The sequence below is a fragment of the Lithobates pipiens genome, unplaced genomic scaffold (assembly GCF_037356315.1).
Source record: "Lithobates pipiens isolate NorthernLeopardFrog02 unplaced genomic scaffold, aLitPip1_a1.2 Scaffold_18, whole genome shotgun sequence".
In the NCBI taxonomy this organism is placed as follows: Eukaryota; Metazoa; Chordata; class Amphibia; order Anura; family Ranidae; genus Lithobates; species Lithobates pipiens.
Genome location: NW_027507758.1, coordinates 198006959 through 198027099, shown reverse-complemented (window position 1 = coordinate 198027099; position 20141 = coordinate 198006959). Strand labels below are relative to the sequence as shown.

The 20141-nt window shown below is 44.5% G+C and overlaps 1 protein-coding gene across 3 annotated transcripts in view; it reads left to right on the top strand.

The window, feature by feature from the left end:
- Positions 1-20141, top strand: part of MTR (5-methyltetrahydrofolate-homocysteine methyltransferase) — a 1186028-nt gene that overhangs the window by 790115 nt on the left and 375772 nt on the right. For all 3 annotated transcript variants that reach the window (XM_077486511.1, XM_077486510.1, XM_077486509.1), the window contains exon 22: positions 19946-20046. In XM_077486511.1, coding sequence (XP_077342637.1) covers positions 19946-20046 — 101 coding nt within the window. The remainder of the gene's footprint in view (positions 1-19945; positions 20047-20141) is intronic.

Below are 20141 nucleotides of genomic sequence, written 5' to 3'. Positions count from 1 at the left end.
TGAAAAACACTGAGTTGGAGACTGTGCTTCGAGAAGTCTTTAATAAAATAATGAAAAAAGAAGTAACATCCCATATAGCTTTTGATAGAATACATAGAATTCAAACAAAAGAGAAGCCAAGACCTGAGATAGAGAGAGATGTGATTGTGAGGTTTACTCAATACGAAACAAAACAACAAATTCAGCAAGATGCAAGAAGCTCTGATACTATTAAATATGAGGGAGCTACGTTGCTTTTCTTTTCTGACCTCTCACAAGAGACACTGAGCCGGAGAAGGGCATTGAAACCCCTAATAAATCAACTACAAGAGAAGAAGATCACTTACAGATGGGGTTTCCCCGCATGTCTGATAGCTAAAAACCAAGGGATATCAGCCATTTTAAGATTCCCAGAGGACCTGAAAGAATTTTGCAATAAACTGAATATACCATGTGTTAATCTAGAAAACTGGGAGAAAAAACCCCTAGATTGGATGAAATTAAGAGAACAACCCTGGAATAGAGTGTAGGGCCTCTCTTCCTCTTTTTCCTCTCCCTTTCTCCTCCGCTGGATTAGGGGAGAGGAGAGGGGGGTGGAAGAGGCAAATAGTGGGGTAAATAAATAATAACAGGTTAATGGGAAGGATTAGGGGAAGAATAGTAAAGGGGAGGGAAGGGGGAGGAGAGGGGAAGGGGGAGGAGAGGGGAAGGGGGAGGGGAGGAGGGGGAGAGGGGGAAGAGAAGGAAAAAGAGGAGAAAGAAAAGGAAAAAATAAAGAAAGGTTCTAGGCAAGGATGACTTTGAGTAGGCTCACATGGGGGGGAAGTATGCGCCAGGGGCGGGGCGGTGCCCGCGTGCCCCCCCGAGACCACCCCCAAGGAGGGGTGAGGCTCGGGGGCTCACGCGGGCACTTATACTCCCTCAAGGAAGGTCCAACCAGGGCTGGGGTCTAGTAAATGGGCACTAGCCTGGAGGACAATAACATTGATATTCAATGTGTAAAGGGTGGGGGGGTGGGAAGGGAGGGAGGAAAATATTGGGGGGGGAGAATATGTTGTTGTTTCACATTTATCAATGAAGGGTATACCGACTGGATCGATCTAGGTAAAAAATATACGTTTATTTTTGTTTTTGACTTCATGATGGAATGTCTAGGGTGGGCTATAACCAATCTCCATGAAAGATGGCCCCGTTGAAGATTGTTACATATAATGTTAGAGGGTTAAATAGTCCCAATAAGAGATATCAGATTTTGCAGGAGTTGAAAAAATGGTCATCAAATATTGCTTTCCTACAGGAAACTCATTTTAAATGGTCCCATAATAGTGGTCTGAAGTCTAAAAATTATCCAACCTGGTTTCACGGATATTCCTCTAGCAAAAGGGCAAGAGGAATTGCTATTGGGTTTGACAGAAATACCCCTTTTACTTTAAAGGCTATGGAATCGGATTCTGAAGGGAGATATCTATTTATCAAAGGCTTGATTTATAATAAAATGTATACGTTGGCTTGTATCTACTGCCCTAATTATCTCCCCTGTCCCTTCTTGGGGAAAGTGTTGAATAAATTAGAATGTTTTAAGGAAGGGGGGGTGATTATGGCAGGGGATTTTAACTTTGTATTTGATCCAACCCTGGATGCCCAACCCCCATCCCTACGCTCAGAAGGTAAATACCTAAAGATAATTAAACAAAAATTACATCGACAGCAACTAGTGGAGGTGTGGAGAATTGCGCATCCGGGGGGAAAGGATTTTACATATTACTCCCAGGTACATCACTCTTACTCAAGAATCGATTATATCCTCTTGGACCATCAGCTTTTGGAGGGGTTAAAGAAAGTAGAAGTAAAATCAATAACTCTCTCCGATCATGCCCCAGTTATGGCTGTTTTGGACCTGGAGGATATACCGATTAGGCAAAGAGTATGGAGGTTGGATGAATCCCTCTTGCATGACCATAAAATATTTGAAGCTTTGGAAAGAGATATGAACTTATTTTTTAAAGAAAATAATGTAGAAAATATTGCACCAACTGTGTTGTGGGAGACCCATAAGGTATATATGAGAGGGAGATTGATAGCAGAAGCAGCTAAGAGGAGGAAAATAAGGTCAACGCAAAAATCACTAATCTTACAGGAAATCCAGGAGTTGGAACAGTTACATAAAGGGTTAAATGACCATAAAATAATGGACGAACTTATGGGAAAAAGGGAGGCACTGAGAGACATATTGGAACAGGAAACCAGGCAGGCCTTTTTAAAGTCCGCTAAAAGACAATATGAATTTGGTAATAAACCGGGGAGAATCCTGGCAGGGGTAATTAAACCTAGAAGAAATTTTAATTATATTGCAAAAATTAAAGATAAGAAGGGAGTAATGAAATATGCAACAAGAGACATTAGTAACATCTTCTCAGAATACTACCAACTACTGTATAAGGTAAATGGAAACCAGGACCCCAAGGATAAACAAAAGAGAAGGGAAAAAATTGAACAATATCTCCGGAAGGTAGATCTACCGAGGATAGCAGAGGTGGATGCTGGTATGCTCGATAGGGATATCTCTAAGGAGGAAATAGAGAGAGCAATTAAGGATAGTAAGAATGGGAAGAGCCCAGGGCCCGATGGATACACGTCATTATACTTTAAAAAGTTTTTGGGATCTTTAACACCTTATTTTCATCAGTACATGAACTCAATAGGGGAAGGAAGGGAGATACGGAAGGAAGCTTTGGGGGCCTTTATAACTATATTAGCAAAGGAAGGGAAAGATCCAACATTGTGCTCTAGTTTTAGACCTATTTCTCTGATTAATGAGGATGTAAAAATGTATGCAAGGATTTTAGCCGAGAGGCTGAAACAACATATGCCAGATTGTATAGAAGGAGATCAGGCAGGTTTTGTACCTGGAAGGGAGGCGAGGGACAATATACTGAGAACAAACCTCTTAATGCAGGAAGTTAAGAAGAAGAAGAAGCAGTCTTCCCTTTTCCTATCGGTTGATGCGGAAAAGGCATTTGATAGGTTAGAATGGGAATACATGCTGCAGACATTATATAAATTTGGTTTAGGCCCAAGAATGCTGCGGTGGATAGAGGCCTTATACTCTAACCCTACAGCTCAGATTCAGGTGAATGGGACCCTATCAAACTCTTTTGGGCTTTATAATGGTACACGTCAGGGATGCCCACTATCTCCCTTACTTTTTGTATTCTCCTTGGAACCTCTTTTGGTTTCTATAAGAGCGAACCAAGGTATTGAGGGAATAAAAGTTTCAGAGAATGAGCATAAGATATCTGCATTTGCAGATGATATTATGCTCTATATAACGAATCCCAAACAGTCCCTTCCTAGGATTCTGCAGGAGCTGGAGGAATACGGGAATGTTTCGAACTTTAAGATCAATAGAGAGAAAACTGAGATATTAAATGTCTATTCTCCCCCAGAGGAGAGAAGAGAACTTAGAGCTCTTTTCCCCTTTGTGTGGAAAGAGAAGGGCCTGAAATACTTAGGAATATACTTATCGACATCAGTTACAGATTTATATCAAGATAATTATCTCCCTCTTTTAAATAAAATTAAACAAGATCTTAAAGGTTACCCTGCACACAGACTGTCATGGTTTGGCAGGATAAACGTAATTAAAATGATGATTCTGCCAAAGGCTCTATATATCTTTCAGAGCCTCCCGATAAATATCCCAGGGGCCTATTTTAAAATTATTAAATCCCTGATTCAGAAATTTTATATGGAACAAAAGAGGAAGTCGCGTTTCTTATAAGGTAATGAATAGGCCTAAGGATAAGGGAGGGGTATCTCTCCCAGATTTTCAAAAATATCATTCAGCAGCGGTAATGAGGAGGATTTTGGATTGGGTTTACAACGCTCCATATAAAAAGTGGGTATCACTGGAAGATAATATGAGTAATGTTGCCCTGAGTCAGACCATTTGGATTCCAATGAAGTTTAGGGGTCTCTCTAGAAGAATATCCCCGATTACAATGGAAACATTAAGAACATGGGATGGGGTACTTAAAGGTACAGAAGGACAAAATAACAATAGCCCTCTAATGCCCCTGTCAGGAAATAACTATTTTCCTCCGGGGAAAGAAAACAAAATGTTCCAGAAGTGGACGCATAGGGACATATTAAGGTTAAGGGATGTGTTAAAAGTAAATAGCTTATGCTCATTAGAGGAGATACGAGAGAAATATGGAAGAACACCATGGGATGGATGGAGATACAGACAACTCCAACATTTTGTTGAGTCCCTTCCAAAACCTCTCCGCTCTGGTGACAATTTAAACCCTTGGGAGAAATTGATTGATCGAGGAGGAGTGGGCAGACAGGGGACCTCTAAGATATATAGGACCTTAATATCTTTAATGGAGGATGAGGCGATACCTGCTTTTGGGAGGTGGGAAGGGGAATTGAATCAATCAATCCCAGAAAAACTGAAAGGGAAAGTTATAGACTATACCCACTCCACTTCAATAGATACGAAGATCCAAGAAATGAACTATAAATTATTGGTTAGATGGTATTATGTTCCATCGAAAATGCATAAGATTAACAGACTTATCACCCCTCTGTTGGAGAGAGTGTGGGAGGGAGGGAACCCACGCCCATATATGGTGGCAATGCAGTGCAATCCAGTTATACTGGGAAAAGGTGGTGGGCTTAATTAAAGAGATCGATGGGAAGGAAATAGAACTGGATCCCTGGAAATGTTTGTTTCACGCGGCCGAGGGCCCTAGGGAAAAATATAGAAGAGCATTAACTCCATTTTTGCTAAACCCAGCGAAAGTACTGATCCCGAGATACTGGAAAGTAAAGGAAACACCAGAGATAAGAGATTGGTTTAGGGAAATAGATAGATTGAGGATTATGGAAGAACTAATATACCTTCAACGGGGAGCCGAAACTAGATTCCAGGCGACTTGGAGGAACTGGATGGAATTTAGAAAATCCTCAATATATCTTGGAATTATGGGGGATGGAGGGGGCGTCTAGGGGAGGGAGGGAGGATGCATATACTTCATAACCCCTTATAAATTTTTTATTTATTATTTTTTTTTTTTTTTATAAAGGAGGGAGGAGGAGAGGAGGGAGGAAGGGAGGAGAAGGGGAAAGGATCCCTTTCCTCCCCATGTTTTTTTTTTTTTTTTTTTTTTGTGTGGGGGAGGAGATGGGGGGACCCCTTGTTCAGGGGCCCTTTAGGGGGTTTGTCGGGGTTTTTTTTTTTTTTGTTGTTTGGTGTGTTTTTTGTCTTTTTTTTTTTTTTTTTGTAGAAGGGAGTGGGGATGGAAGGAGAGGAATCCCCACCTTACACAAATCACAAATTGGAATTAAGAAAAAGCGTCACGTGGGAGGGGTAATAAATACGGGTAAGATAAAATCACAAAAGGATAATTTTAAACACATGAAGAGAGGGGGAGGGGGTGTGTTTTTTTTTTTTTTCCTCCCTCTCTCCCCTCCTCTTCTTCTTCTTCTTCCCTCTTGGGATATTTAAGATCGATCCGGTCGGGCACCCAATGTGTATTTTTTTTTACTGTTTGTTTTTATGTGAATGTTGAAAATACTGAAATAACATGAATGTTAGTCAAAGTGATTTTTAAAAGTATGTATAAGGAATATTTTGTACTGTTCTTTTTGTAAATGTGGAAAACGAAATAAACAATATTTAAAACAAAACGGTAATTCCCCATCTACACTATCCCGACGTCTCCAAGAAAATAGAAAATCCACAGGGAATTGCTAACGCATTCGCGGACTACTACTCGTCACTATATAACTTAAAAGACGATCCCAATGTCACCCAACCAAATAGAACGGATATAGCCAACTTTTTATCCACAATCAAATTACCTTCACTGTCAGAATCCCAGCTTCAAACATTGAACGACCCTTTCTCAATTCCAGAATTAGAAAAAGCCATAGAGTCCCTCCCCCTTAATAAAGCTCCCGGCCCAGACGGATTATCCAATGGATACTACAAAGCCTTTATCAAGATATTGACCCCAAATCTCATATCACTATTCAATGAGGCCAGGACAAAAGGTTCTTTCCCGCCAGAAATGCTAAAAGCTTATGTGATCACACTACCAAAACCGGGTAAAACTCCCGATACGCCAGCTAATTTCCGCCCCATCTCTCTTCTCAATGGAGACATAAAAATCTATGCAAAACTGCTCGCTAACAGATTATATGATCTTATCCCAGACCTGGTAAAACCAGACCAGACGGGCTTCACCAAAGGCCGTCAGGCGTCAGATGCTACAAGACGCCTTTTGAATGTCATTCACCAGGCAGAGACCCGGAGAACACCTTCTCTGCTTCTATCAGTGGATGCAGAGAAGGCGTTCGACAGGGTCCACTGGGGCTATATGGAGGCAGTTTTGCAAAAATTCGGTTTCCAAGGTGAGTCCCTATCAGCTATTATGGCCCTATATTCAAACCCAGTAGCACAGGTCTATACATCAGGACTGCTATCGAAAGAATTTCACATTACGAATGGAACCCGCCAGGGGTGCCCGTTATCGCCATCAATTTTTAACCTAATGATGGAGCCCCTGGCGGAGGCCATTCGTACTCATCCCCATATCTCAGGCTTTAAACTCCATAAGGTTAACCACGTCATAAGTCTCTTTGCGGATGACGTAATACTACTACTTACCAACCCCTCTCTTTCACTCCAATTCGCCCGTAACGTTCTCAATGAATTCGGTAAATTATCTTACTATAAAGTAAACTTCAATAAGTCCCTAATATTAGATTTAGGCGTTCACCATCTCACTAAAACTCATTTAAAAAATGCCTTCCCATATATGTGGGCGGAGAAATCCATTCCATACTTGGGCATTCAGCTAGCGGCAAAAATTTCACAGATAGCCGAGATAAATATTAAATTGTTAATTTTGGACATTCGGAAACTATTGGATAATATGGCCAAAATTGAACTTTCCTGGGTGGGTAGAATTGCATCCTACAAAATGATCATTCTCCCTAAAATACTGTACGTGTTCAGAACCCTTCCCATTCCATTTAAAGCCTCCTATTTCAGCGAACTAAACAGATCCCTTAAGTTGTTTATTTCGCAAGGGAAAAGAGCTTGTTGTTCACATGATATCCTTACACGGCATAGGAAAGGAGGGGGGATGGGGCTCCCGGATCTAAAAGACTATTACTGGGCTTCTCTTCTTGCCCAGTCCAAAAGCTGGTTCCAGGACTCTTCACTCCCATTATGGGTGACCATAGAAGCATTTGTCAACAAGGCGTACCCTTTAAGTCTACTACTGATAGCAGACTCCTGGAAACAGTTGTCGCTTACATCCCTGTCCCCAACCACCATGGCCACACTTCTTGCGTGGAGGCATCTTCTGTCACAACCCAAAAATGAACAAAAACTCACCACCTTAAAAATACCATTGCAGACGCTCGGAATAATTCTTCCCTATAGCCATATTCACAAATGGATAGATTTAGGAATAGAAACAGTGGAAGAACTTCTGGATAATGGCACACTGATGTCATTTAACACTTTACAAAGTAAATACAATCTACCTACCTCACATATCATGTTATATAAGCAAATTTCATCATTCTTAACTAAACATCCCCTCCTGGTTATAGAAATAAACACCCAGGTATGGTAGTTCCTTACGTCACAACACAGCAAACGTAGAGGCATATCCCTTATCTACAACCTACTACAATCCAAACAAGAGTTCATCAAAACTCCAAATATACTGTCCTGGGAGAAAGATCTGGATACAACATTTGACCCTGACCATTGGCGACTAGCCCTGCGTTACAATTACAAGGCCACGCACCGCATTAATCACTGGGAACTGACCCAAAAAATTCTAACTAAATGGTACAGGACACCCTTTCAATTAGCTAGAATGTTCCCTACGCATTCCCAGCTATGCTGGAGAAACTGTGACTTACCCGGAACAATACTACATATTTTCTGGCATTGCAAAAACCTAACCAGCTTCTGGAGAAAAATATTCACGGTCCTTGCCGAAATTACCGGCATATTACAGAATCCAAACCCAGCTCTGGCAATTCTCCATTTAGGTATATATAACTACCCTTATCAATTCTGGATGGTCGTGACTCATATTTTAACCACAGCAAAACTGATTATTGCCAGGCACTGGAAAAATACCCTCTCTCCGAACCCCTCTGAAGTAATGGCACAAGTAAATCTTAACTACCATTATGAAAGATTATTATCGATTAGAAGTAACTCTTGCATGACTTTTGACAAAAACTGGAATTGTTGGAAAGAATGGTATGGACGTTGATAACACAATCTCTTCCATTTCCCCTATTCGCCCTGCCTTTACCCCCTCCTGACACCCCTATATCTTTATCGCTCACATCACCTACCAGGTAGTTGATGCAAGTTAATTGTTTAGGAAGTCAAGTCATTGTTTAGTCCCTTTATAAGCAATCTTCCAGCTGGAATATATGTCTTATTCACCTCCAAGCAACGGACCTCCTCTGGCGCAGTGTGATCCCAATTGGGGCACTAGAGGGGTTCGAGCATGTCCCTTAGACGTGTCTTCCAGTTGGAGTGACCGCAGCAGTATTGTTCACATGCAAATATTATCTATATGTTCCAACGGTAATGCTCTCAATCAATCTAATTGTATATTATTTTGAATGTTACAATGTATTATTCATATGACCTTGTTTGACAATCCACTTGTAACTGTGAAACTTTAATAAAAATTATATAAAAAAAAAAAAAAAAAAGTTGTAAAACAATCTTAAGGTATCCTAATACATAGACCTGCTGGGGGGAACTGAGATTACCAAGAGGGGCTGCACGATTTTCCCCCGATGCATCATACATGCAGACCATATTGAAAGGTACACGCAAGTCAATTGAAGAATGAGGACCCTCCGGGGAAAAAACGGCAGAGCTTTTAGCCACTGGATTCTTGTGGAAGTATAAAGAAAATAAGGGGTGGGGGGTTAAAGGTAGTAAAGAGAGAGAGGGAAAGGGAGCGGGAGAGCAAGTTGCCCACCAGGATCCTAGAAGGGAAAATATGCATAATTAACCAACCAGCTGAAGCCTGGGGCCCGTTAAAGAGGCAATGGGGGTTGGGGAGGGGAAGAAACATAGACCTGGTGATCTCATGGTGGGGCATAAAGTGTTCAGAAATATTCCAGATAGATCTGGATGCAACTCTAAAGGGGGCCCCTCTGTGGCACTTGCATGCAGTCTCCCACTCCATCCTCCACCCCTCATCATTACTGGAGCTTTATTTACAGTAAGCTCTGGCTGTTGAAACTGCTCAGCTTCCATTGCCAGTTGCCTCCTACATGGAACGTGGTCGAGCCACCCGCTCCCTCTGATTAACCAACAGTTTTTGATGTGACAAAGGATCAAGATGTGTGCATATTGCCACATGATGAGGACTTTTGTATATTGCCTAGATGGTATGATCAAATAATTCTGCTAATTCCTGCTATGCTGTGAGGCAGCGTTAGCTCTACCCACAGTACAAATAAAGTCTTGGTCATCACCAATGCAAGGGGTTTAACGTTCACAGATATGACCTGAACTACTGGAAGGGAGGGTTTGCTTTTACTGCCATGACTAGCAGTGTGTGTGTGTGTGTGTGTGTGTAGGGTTGGATTTTACTGGTGGTTACTAGTTTTGACACCAGTTTGGGGGACTATTCTTGCAGCCACTGACACTAGTGTTGTGGATTAATATTGCATGCATTGACACCAGAGTTGGTGGTTGCTATTGCACCTACTGACACCACTGTTGGGGTTTATTATTGCACTCCTCCACACCAATGTTGCGTGTTGGTATTGTGTCCACTGTCAGCGATGTAGGGGTTAACATTGTGTCCATTGACACTGATATTGAAGGTTCTTATTGAATCTGCTGACACCAATGTCGGGCATTGTTATTGCACTCACTGACACCAAAGCTGGGGGTTATTACTGCCACCAGTGCTGGGGGTTATTATTACTAACACCAGTACTGAGTTATTGAACCACAACAGTGTACATTGTGATACACTGCAGCAGGACCAATATTTTGTAGCTGTTGAAGTGCATCATAGCCCATTCCTTTTAAATGGGCTGCCTAACCTGACTCGGTACACAAAAATATGCTGCCATTGTGCAGCCTTCTGGAAGTACCAGGGGGGGTCACACTTGAGTCCCTCTATAATTTTCTAATTAACCACCAGTAATTTAAACTATGCAGAAATTGTTACACAATTGCTCCATAAGAACAATAAAAAAAAAAAAAAAAAACTTCCGGATACTGAAAAACATGGATACACAACATAATGAGGCTCTGGCCATCTGGTTACTCTATAATTCTGCAAGCATGCAATACAGAACAAAAACGCAAGGAGATTCCCAAATGTACTCTTCAAAAAAAAAAAAAAAGTTTACAACTAAATATCTTTAACCACATATAAAAATATAAATATAGGAAAATGAATTATATACACCCAACTTGGCACATGTAATAAAAATTAAGACACATGAGTCTTAATAGAACACTGGTGGCCACCACACCCAATTGTACAACACTCTCATACACCATAGACGATGAGATCTCCCGGAAAAATAAAATGATTTTAGCAATCTAAGCGCTTAGAATAATTCTATTCAAAAAATTATTTAATAAAAAAGATGAAGTAATTCATAAGGTAGAAAAACAAATGAATTAGTCGGTTGCAACATTTTTAATTGCTCCACTTAAGTAAAGTGCATGTGAAAATATAAAATCTTGCTGATTGGGGGGCGTGTCTGGGCGTAGACGACGGCTGGAGAGCTCTGAGTGCACCGGTGCCTATCCGCCGCCATCGGGCTCCTACACAGCGGCTAACTACACAAAAACCAGCCTGCATGATAGTCCGTGCTCCCCAGCAGTGCCCAGAGTAATTATTGCTACTCCCAGGCCTCCCGGGGACAACGCCACCCATCTGGAGGTAGGAGACCTTTCCTTCCCCCCAATCCTGTCAGGGGACTGTCCAGGCAATATAGGAGGGCCTCGCCGGGTCCCGGGGGCGCCGCGGCCTTGTCCGGCCTAGTGGAGCCTGCGGATCCCCGCTGTTTCCTGGGGCTGGATCCCCCCTGGGCCCACCCCATCATCTCTCCGGACCCTGGCCCTGCCCTGAGGTGTCACCACAGGACTGGATACTTCTGGCTACAGAGGCTGCAGCTTGTGATTCTGTGCCCTGGGCCCACCACATCAGGGAGATCCCAGCCCTGGGGCCTTACTGCCTGGCCGTCTCTTCTGGCCTATTAGTGTGACCAGTGGGCCTGTGGCCGCCTAGAGACCTAACCGACTGCCACTCAACAACAGCCCGGGACCAGGTGTGGCAGAGAGGGGGCGCACCCAGAGGAATTCCTGTGGACCATAACATGACAGCTCCCCTCCCCGGGGGCTGTGACTTGAAGATGGCTGGGTGAAGACAAGCCCTGGGGGGACCCCATGCCTGACCCGGACCACATGGGCCACAACGCAACTTCACCTGATGTGACCTCGGCATGACCACCCCCAAAAGTTATAGGACAAGATCAGCAACCCGTGGTACCCACAATCGACCTTCACAGCCCGGTATTAAACGTTTCTTCAGGGGAAACCCGTGCACTTCACCTGGTGACACAGCCGATACACCTCGGGTACCCCAATTGGAAACAGCCCCCACTGGGACACAGACCCTCCCAGGTACACCCGCATCAGACTATCTTTCAGGGACTCCGGCGGTGTTCAGACCTGAGATGGCAGGCCCTTCCTCAAACCAGGGAAACCTTGATGACGACCTCCGCAGTATGCTACGAGCTCTGCCTACGAGGGCGGACATTGAGGCCCTCCCTACGAGGGCAGACATCGAAACCCTAATCCTGCTGATAGAGGAGGCACATAACAGGGACATAGAAGAGGTGAGGACTGAGCTGCATGCCATAGAAGACCGAGTCTCCTCAGGGGAAACCCAGCTCACTTCATTGGCGACTAGGGTGCAAGCACTGGAACACGCACAGGATGCCCAGGCGGTGGTGGCGCAGGAGATGCAGCTCCATCTGGAGGAAATGGAGAACCGCAGTCGCCGCAATAACTTGCGACTGCGGGGTATCCCGGAGGCTACGGGTCAAGAAGATCTGGCAGAGACTGTCACTGCTATCTTTCACAGGCTCCTGGGTGACCCGCCTCCCTCCCTGGAAATTGACCGAGTTCACCGGGCGCTGGGCCCCAGATTTACCGATTCGGCACGACCTTGTGATGTTCTGTGCCGTTTACAGAGATACGTACAGAAGGAAGCACTTCTAAAGAGGGCATGGGATCACGGGGCCATTGACTTTGACGGTGCACAGATTCAGATACTCCCGGATCTCTCCAGGGCCACTCTACAACGCCGCGCCATGCTGAAACCGGCTCTGGAAGCTGCAAGACGCCAGGGTTGCACGTACAGATGGGGCTACCCCCTGACAGTCATCTTCCGCACGGATAGCGGATCCTTTACATTACGCACACCGGCGGACCTCCCCGCCCTCTTTGGTTTCCTGGGCACAGATCCAGTCCAGGTGCCAAACTGGCTGGTAAGGATCACACGCCCGGCAGGCCGTTTGGGCCCAATGTCGGCCCAACGTTTGGGCCCAGAGGTCGATCCCGCACTACGTCCGCTTCAGTGACCAGGTCACGTGAGTCATAACAGCTCCCCTCAGCACCTACTATGATGTTCTACACTGGCTGATTTTTTTCACCCCTCATCCACAATATTTTCATGTGCTCTACATCCCCCCCCCCCCCAATCAGGATTATCCCCGGCCGTGTGGCTGTCCTGGTCCCTGGCGACATGCTAGGGACATGAGGAGACGTGCCGTGCTGCCCCTGGACGCTTCCATATGTGTGTCACCATCTGGGGAGAGGGCGGGGTCGCTTTTGCAACGCCCTGGTGGGGCGCTTTCGGTCCCCAGGTGGGTGGGCCTGGGCGGCCCCCGCCCTCTGGGCCTTCCACGACCCATCCACATGGACCCCCAAGACTATTGTACTCCTGCGGAGGCTCGGAGTGGGGTGACATAACAGAACATTTGGGGATCCGGGTGGGTTACTGTGACGGGTTCTGCACAGCGGTTGGGGGGGGGCTGGGTGGTGGCTCTTGACTTTGTGATGTGATGTGGGGTGGGGCTTTTTCCCTCCCTCCTCCGTTCCCCCCCCATCCCTGCCTTCCTCTCTTCCCGCCCCCCTCTATCTATCTCCCTCTCTCCGGGACCTGTTGGTGCCCCCCGGGTGGCGTGGGGGGGGGGGGTGGGATGTGTCGTAGTGCTATGTATAGGGAAATGTATGGGGGGATGTTTGTAGCTGTTATGTTTTTTTTTTTTTTTTTGCTTTAGTTAGCGTAATGTGTTTCCAGCCACTGTAGTTACCTTGTAGATACCTGTGCAACTTTATAATTTGTTTAGTTGTATGACATGTTTTGTGCTCATGAATCCTGGACGACCCCTATCCTTCCGCGCATATTGTCCTGCCTATACAGACGTCACTTAACTGCCCACATCTACACATACACATAGGGCCCGAGGCTCCGGGGTGGCTCCGGGAGCTGCCCGTCGGCCCGCACTGATCACTCCCCCAATTAGGTTGACGCTTTTCATCCAGGCACTCCTGGTGGGCGTTGAAGCGGCACTTGGCTGCACTTTAGTGATCCAGCTCCGCTGGACAGCATCGGCTGGGAGTCTTTCCCTCTCAGTCGCTACCCATTTTCTGGAAAGTCTATCCCCCACTTCTTTAACCTTTCATTTTCACACCCCGATACTGCACTCTTCCTCCCTTCAGTTGTTCCCCTCCCTCTCTTCCCGCTTCCCATACCATCCATCCTGACACGAACATGGACGTGCGAGGCATGCTACTAAGCCATATGAAACGACAAAACGCTGATATTGTCTTGATACAGGAGACGCACTTTAGGGAGAACAGGTTCCCTATACTAACAAACAGATTTTACCCTACAGTCTATCATTCCACATACTCTGAGGCAAAATCTAGAGGGGTCTCCATTCAAATATCTGCCAAGGTCCCATGGACTCTGATAGCTCTAATGACAGACCCTGAGGGACGGTTTTTATTTCTCAAAGGCCTGATAGGTAGTGTGAAGGTTACCATCGCTAATCTCTATGCCCCTAATAGCAGACAGGACCGGTTTGTGAAAAAACAGTTAAACTTCAAAACTTTACGGAAGGACAACTGATCGTAGGCGGGGACCTAAATATCCCATTAATACCCGCAGAGGACACTTCTATTGGGCTGTCCTCCATCCCCCGGGGCACATGGAAAGCTGTCCAGACTGCCCTACATGCCTCACAACTAGTGGATGTCTGGCGCCTCTTCCATTCCGGTGAACGGGACTACACTTTTTTTCTCTAGGCCGCACCTTGGTTATTCACGTATCGATTATTTTTTGATGCCACATAACCAACTTCAGGCGGTCAAAGGCTCCACTATTGGGTCTATCACGTGGTCAGATCATGCCCCTGTAACATTACACTACGCTTTAACCGAATTTTATAGGGGACAAAAGAAGCCATGGAGGCTAAATGAGGGCCTCCGCCAGGACGCTGAGGTACTAGCAGACGTAACGACAGCATTATCACATTACTTTCACTCTAACAACACAGGGGACTGTGACGCGGGCCTAATTTTTTAGACAAAGAACCGCTCAATTATCCGAGCTATTCGGTAAACTTCAAATCCTAGAAGCGAAACACAAACAGACACAGACTACTCCCTTAGGTAGTGAGCTGGACACAATACGAACTCAAATAACCGACCTTTTCCACTTTAAAGCTAAGGCAGCGCTCCAGATTTCCCGTAAAAAAATCTACGAATCAGGCAATAAATGTGGCAGACTGTTGGCGCAATCTCTGAAAGCCCAACGGACAGCTTCTTATATTCCTCACGTTTTCTCTTCCTCCGGGAATCGAGAGACGTTGCCCCACCAAATTACCAACACTTTCAAGTCCTTTTACGAGACTCTATACAATCTAAACGTGACCCAGCCAACCCAAGAACATATAGCCGACTATATAACCTCTTCCAACATGCCCACCCTGCGACGGAAATACGGGACACTCTAGAGAAACCTATAACATTGTCCGAAATCCAATTGGCAATAAGTAAGTCCAAGCGAGGGAAGGCCCCGGGACCTGATGGCTTAACAGTACAATATTACAAGACTTTACTCCCATCTCTCGGACATCATCTACTTAATCTTTTTAATGACCTTGTGAAGGGGAGTAAACTCCATGAGGCCACGTTGCAGGCCCATATAGCAGTGATCCCCAAAGAGGGTAAGGACCCGCCCAGTGTGGGAGCTATCGTCCGATTTCCTTACTGAATACAGATCTTAAGCTGTTTACCGAAATTATAGCTTTAAGGCTGCAGCCATATATCCCCGACCTGATACACCTAGACCAGGTAGGATTTGTCCCAACCAGGGAGGCTAGGGATAATACCACCAAAGTCCTGAACCTGCTGCACGCTGCCATCCTGGAAGACAAGCCAGGTGTCTTTCTCAGCACAGATGCTGAGAAAGCCTTTGACAGGGTGAACTGGGCTTTCATATCGGCCACACTACGCCATATAGGACTGGGTAATAACATGCTTCAATGGATTTCCGCAATATATACGACACCGTCGGCCAGGGTTAGGGCTAATGGGGTAATTTCCGAACCCTTTCAGATTGCCAACGGTACGCGACAGAGATGCCCACTTTCACCCCTCCTTTTCGCGCTGTCACTCGAGCCATTCCTATGCAGCATCAGATCAAATCAGAACGTAACGGGTATACCGATTAAGCATACTCAATACAAAGTTTCAGCCTACGCTGACGACTTGCTGTTCTCACTCTCAAACCTGGTGATATCCCTTCCCAATTCGATGCAAGAGTTTACAACCTATGGGGCGATCTCAAACCTAAAGATTAATTTTGCGAAGTCTGAGGCAATGGGGGTAGGGATACCGGCAGCGCAGCTCACGCACCTTCAAACCAGCTTCCACTTGAAGTGGACAAATAAGGCCCTGAAGTACCAAGGAACATACATTCCCCATACGTTCTCGAAAACTGTATGAACTTAACTTCCCACCACTATTGTTGGAAATAAAAACCCTTCTGACCCACTGGCAATCAGGCATGCACTCCTGGATAGGCCACTGCAACATCTTAAAGATGTCTATCCCCCCAAAAATTCTCTACCTGATGCAGGCACTATCTGTACACATCCCGACCGCCTTCTTTAAAAGGGTGCAATCTGTATTTACAGACTTTGGGCAAAAAAAAGGCCTAGGCTCGCCAATAAACTTCTTGTTCTCCCCAAGTCTCATGGTGGGCTAGCTTTACCAAACATTCGAGCCTACTATAAAGCTGTGCATTTAGGGAGACTCATAGATTGGTGCCGACATCAGGGCATTAAGCTATGGGCCAAGCTGGAACAGTCCCAAAGTCCAATCCCGCTACGGGGGGGCGCCATGGTGTTACCCAGCACTACCGACAGAGATAAAACGTCACCCACTGATAGGTAACACGGCGAGAGTTTGCGCCCGGATAATATCGCAAACGTCCCTCTCCTCCCCGAATTCGCCCCTTTACCCTATAATAGGCAACCCCCTATTTACGCCGGGTCTCTACGACGGTTGTCTCCGGGGTCTAGGTGAGGCGGGCCTACATCAAGCCTCACACTACAGTTCAGGAGGGCGCTGGAAACCGATGGCGGACCTCATGGACCCTACGGGCTCGTTTGGCCTGGATTTTCTGAGGACTCTCCAATTAACACATTTTCTTTCTACGATCCCACCTCCCAATGCAGGTGCCCAGACGCTTACAGCCCTGGAGGTGCTATGCACTGACACGGGTACCATGCCTCACACACTTTCGTTAACATATAACCTTTTAAATGCTCCCTCAGTAGACTTTACACCCTTTAATTGGGAAAAAGAACTAGTTTGCCAATTCGATGCCTCCATGAGGCGACGTATTCTCCGATTTACACACAAATCCTCAATATGTGCCAAGATCCAGGAAACCAATTACAAAATTCTCTCACGTTGGTATAGGACTCCCTCGTTACTCCACCAGTACTACCCAAATACACCAGACCTGTGTTGACGTTGCCACACAGACAAAGGGACAATGTTGCATATCTTTTGGTCATGCCCAAAACTAGCGCACTTCTGGAAAGTGGTGCGTGAGACCATACAACAATTCATAGAAAAGCCCATCACAGACGACCCAGCATTTTTTCTCTTACACGCCTCCAACATCCCTGAGAGGAAATATCAGAAATCAGTGATTCGCCACCTGCTTGACGCAGCTAAGGCCTGCATACCACTCCAATGGAAATCGGCACTTCCGCCGACCATTGACCTCTGGCTTCGCAAGGTGGAGGACATTAGAAAAATGGAGGACCTTATCCTCACAGCACGACATAGAGAAGAGGCCTTCACTAAAACCTGGCAGGGCTGGAATATGTTTATATATTCAGCTGCGGGCCAGGCCCTGAGAGGGTCTGACACATAATACTGCAGAAAGAGACTATAGTAGGCTGAGCTAAGGGGTCGTAGACATAGATCCTGTATATGCGCATCTGATCAGATTTCTGCACATTCCATGATCGTGTGTCCCACTGCTCCCCACCTTTTTTCCTTCCCTTCACCCCCCACCCCTCTCCCGCTACCTCCCACATACTTAATGCTCTCCCACTCCTCTCCTTTCCACCTGCCCCCCCTGCTTTCCTCTTTTTTTTTTTTTTTTTTCCCCTCTTCTTCTTCTCGCTCTACCCCCCCCCCCCCCCATTCTTGTGGGTTATATCCGAGTAGTTTCTCATTTAAAAAGACCTTGGGAGGTGTGCCCACGAGACAGTGATAACCCGCTGAATTCCACAACAATGGTATTAACGGTTATTGATATTAATATTAATGTTAGCAGAGACTTGCTGTTGTATCACCTGTTTTGCCTTCTACTCTGTTAGACATGTGTAATGTATGTATCTTGTTGGTCTATGTGGACCCATCTCCTGTTATAAATAATAATAAAAAAAAAAATATTGCTGATTGAATTTTAAAGGGAGACAACAAACTGATATTCCGCTGTATAGGAATTTTCCTTATGACACAATATTGTCTATAGATCACAGGCTGGTATTTATAAAACTTGACAATGATCAAGATAATAAATGGCTTTTTATCAAACCTAAGTAAAACATTCCCTTCTAATACATGGGTGTAAGATGCAGCTCATTGTTTTGGTGTCTTGATTCCATTCAAAACTTCTTTGATTTTCAGTCCATATATGTGGAACCCATTTGACTTCAAGAGGGGGGCAGAGATGACTATGTACTATAACCTTACCAGTGATCCATTGAGGTTGTCTAGACCAATATGTCGTATGTTTGTTCAGGCATCTCCCATACAGACAGGCATGTGCAATAAGATCCGCCCTGGTTCTCCAACAGGTATTCAGGACTGACATGCACACCTTACACGTTTCCAGAGATTTATGGTATCAGTAGCAAATAGTCTCTGGTCTGTGCAGTTTAGCACTATTGTCTGTTCCAGCCTCCCAGAGAGCATTCGTATACAGGCACTTCGGATACAGCAACATATCAGTTTGTTGTCTCCCTTTGAAATTCAATTGGCAATATTTTATGTTTTCACATGCACTTAAAGTGGAAGTAAACACTCCTATTATTTTCAGCCAAGGAAGCTGCCATCTTGGCCTCTGCCTAATCTTTAACGGTCATGATGCTGCACATGTGATCAGTTATGACCCCAGCCATTGGATGGTTTGACAGTTTGAGAGCACAACCAATGTGACAGTTAGCATTTTCGGCATGCCGGGAATTTAACTGTTTTTGGAACTATTAAATCAATGAGTTTACTTGCGCTTTAAGTGGAGCAATGAAATGATTTTGCAACATAGACTAATTCATTTGTTTTTTCACCTTATGAAGTACTTCATCTATTTTTTTTTTTCTTGATTCATTTTTTGAATGGAATTATTCTAAGCGCTTAGATTGCTAGAATGGGAGATCTCATCGTCTATGGTGTATGAGAGTGGTGTATGATTCGGTGTGGTGGCCACCGGTGTTCGATTAAGACTCGCTTGTCTTTATTTTTATTACATGTGCCAAGTTGGGTGTATATAATTAATTTTCCTCTAGTTATATTTTTATATGTGGTTAATCAATAAAGATATTTAGTTATAAACCATTTTTTTTCCTTTTTGAAGAGTACCTTTGGGAATCTTCCTGTGTTTTTGTTTTCATAAGCTGGTGTACGCAGGGGAATGTTGCCCCATGTGCACTGAACTTGATTATGTTTAATGCTTGCGGGTGAGGGTAAATAACAGATTGTTTAATAAGCAGGAAAGGCTACAATCTGAACTAAATTGTATGAGCCACTGTGTGTGTGAGTCCCCCCCTCCCCTTCCTTTTTTGTTTTGTTTCAAGCATGCAATACATTCTAATGTCAAGTTGATTTCCAATGGTCATCATCATTTTGAATTGACATATTGAATTGACACATTGAATTGACAAACAAAACCAAAAATAACAATTTCCAGTTGTGTTGTGCTTTTCTCATCTGCAGTATATTGCTACTTGTGTGATACCTTGGTAGTCAGTAATCTGTGTAAATTTTACTTTGGTAAAAGTATCTGGAGTTGGCCTAGTTACATACGTATTGTTTTAAAAGAAATCATTGAAATGTCTGTCTATTTAAAACCTAAAAAATAACGAACAATATATATCTGATTCGTCTCCAAAATCAGATTCTTCAAGGAAAAATATAAAATAAATTCTAAATGTGGATTGCAGGTTTTAATTGTAGCTGTAAAGTGGTTAAAGTGAAGGTCATTGTGTAATGCCCTTAGATTCTGTTTGTTAGATTTAGCGTTAACTTGATGTTTGCCTGTTGTGTATTTAGGACCCATATCAAGGAACAATTATACTGGCAACAGTAAAGGGTGATGTACATGACATTGGGAAGAACATTGTTGGTGTGGTCCTAGGCTGCAATAATTTCAGGTATGTGCTTTAAAATATACACATATGTATACTTTAGAAACTTGGACTGTATTTCCTGTTGAAAAAGTTCACATGCAAAAAGTAGCATTGCTGTA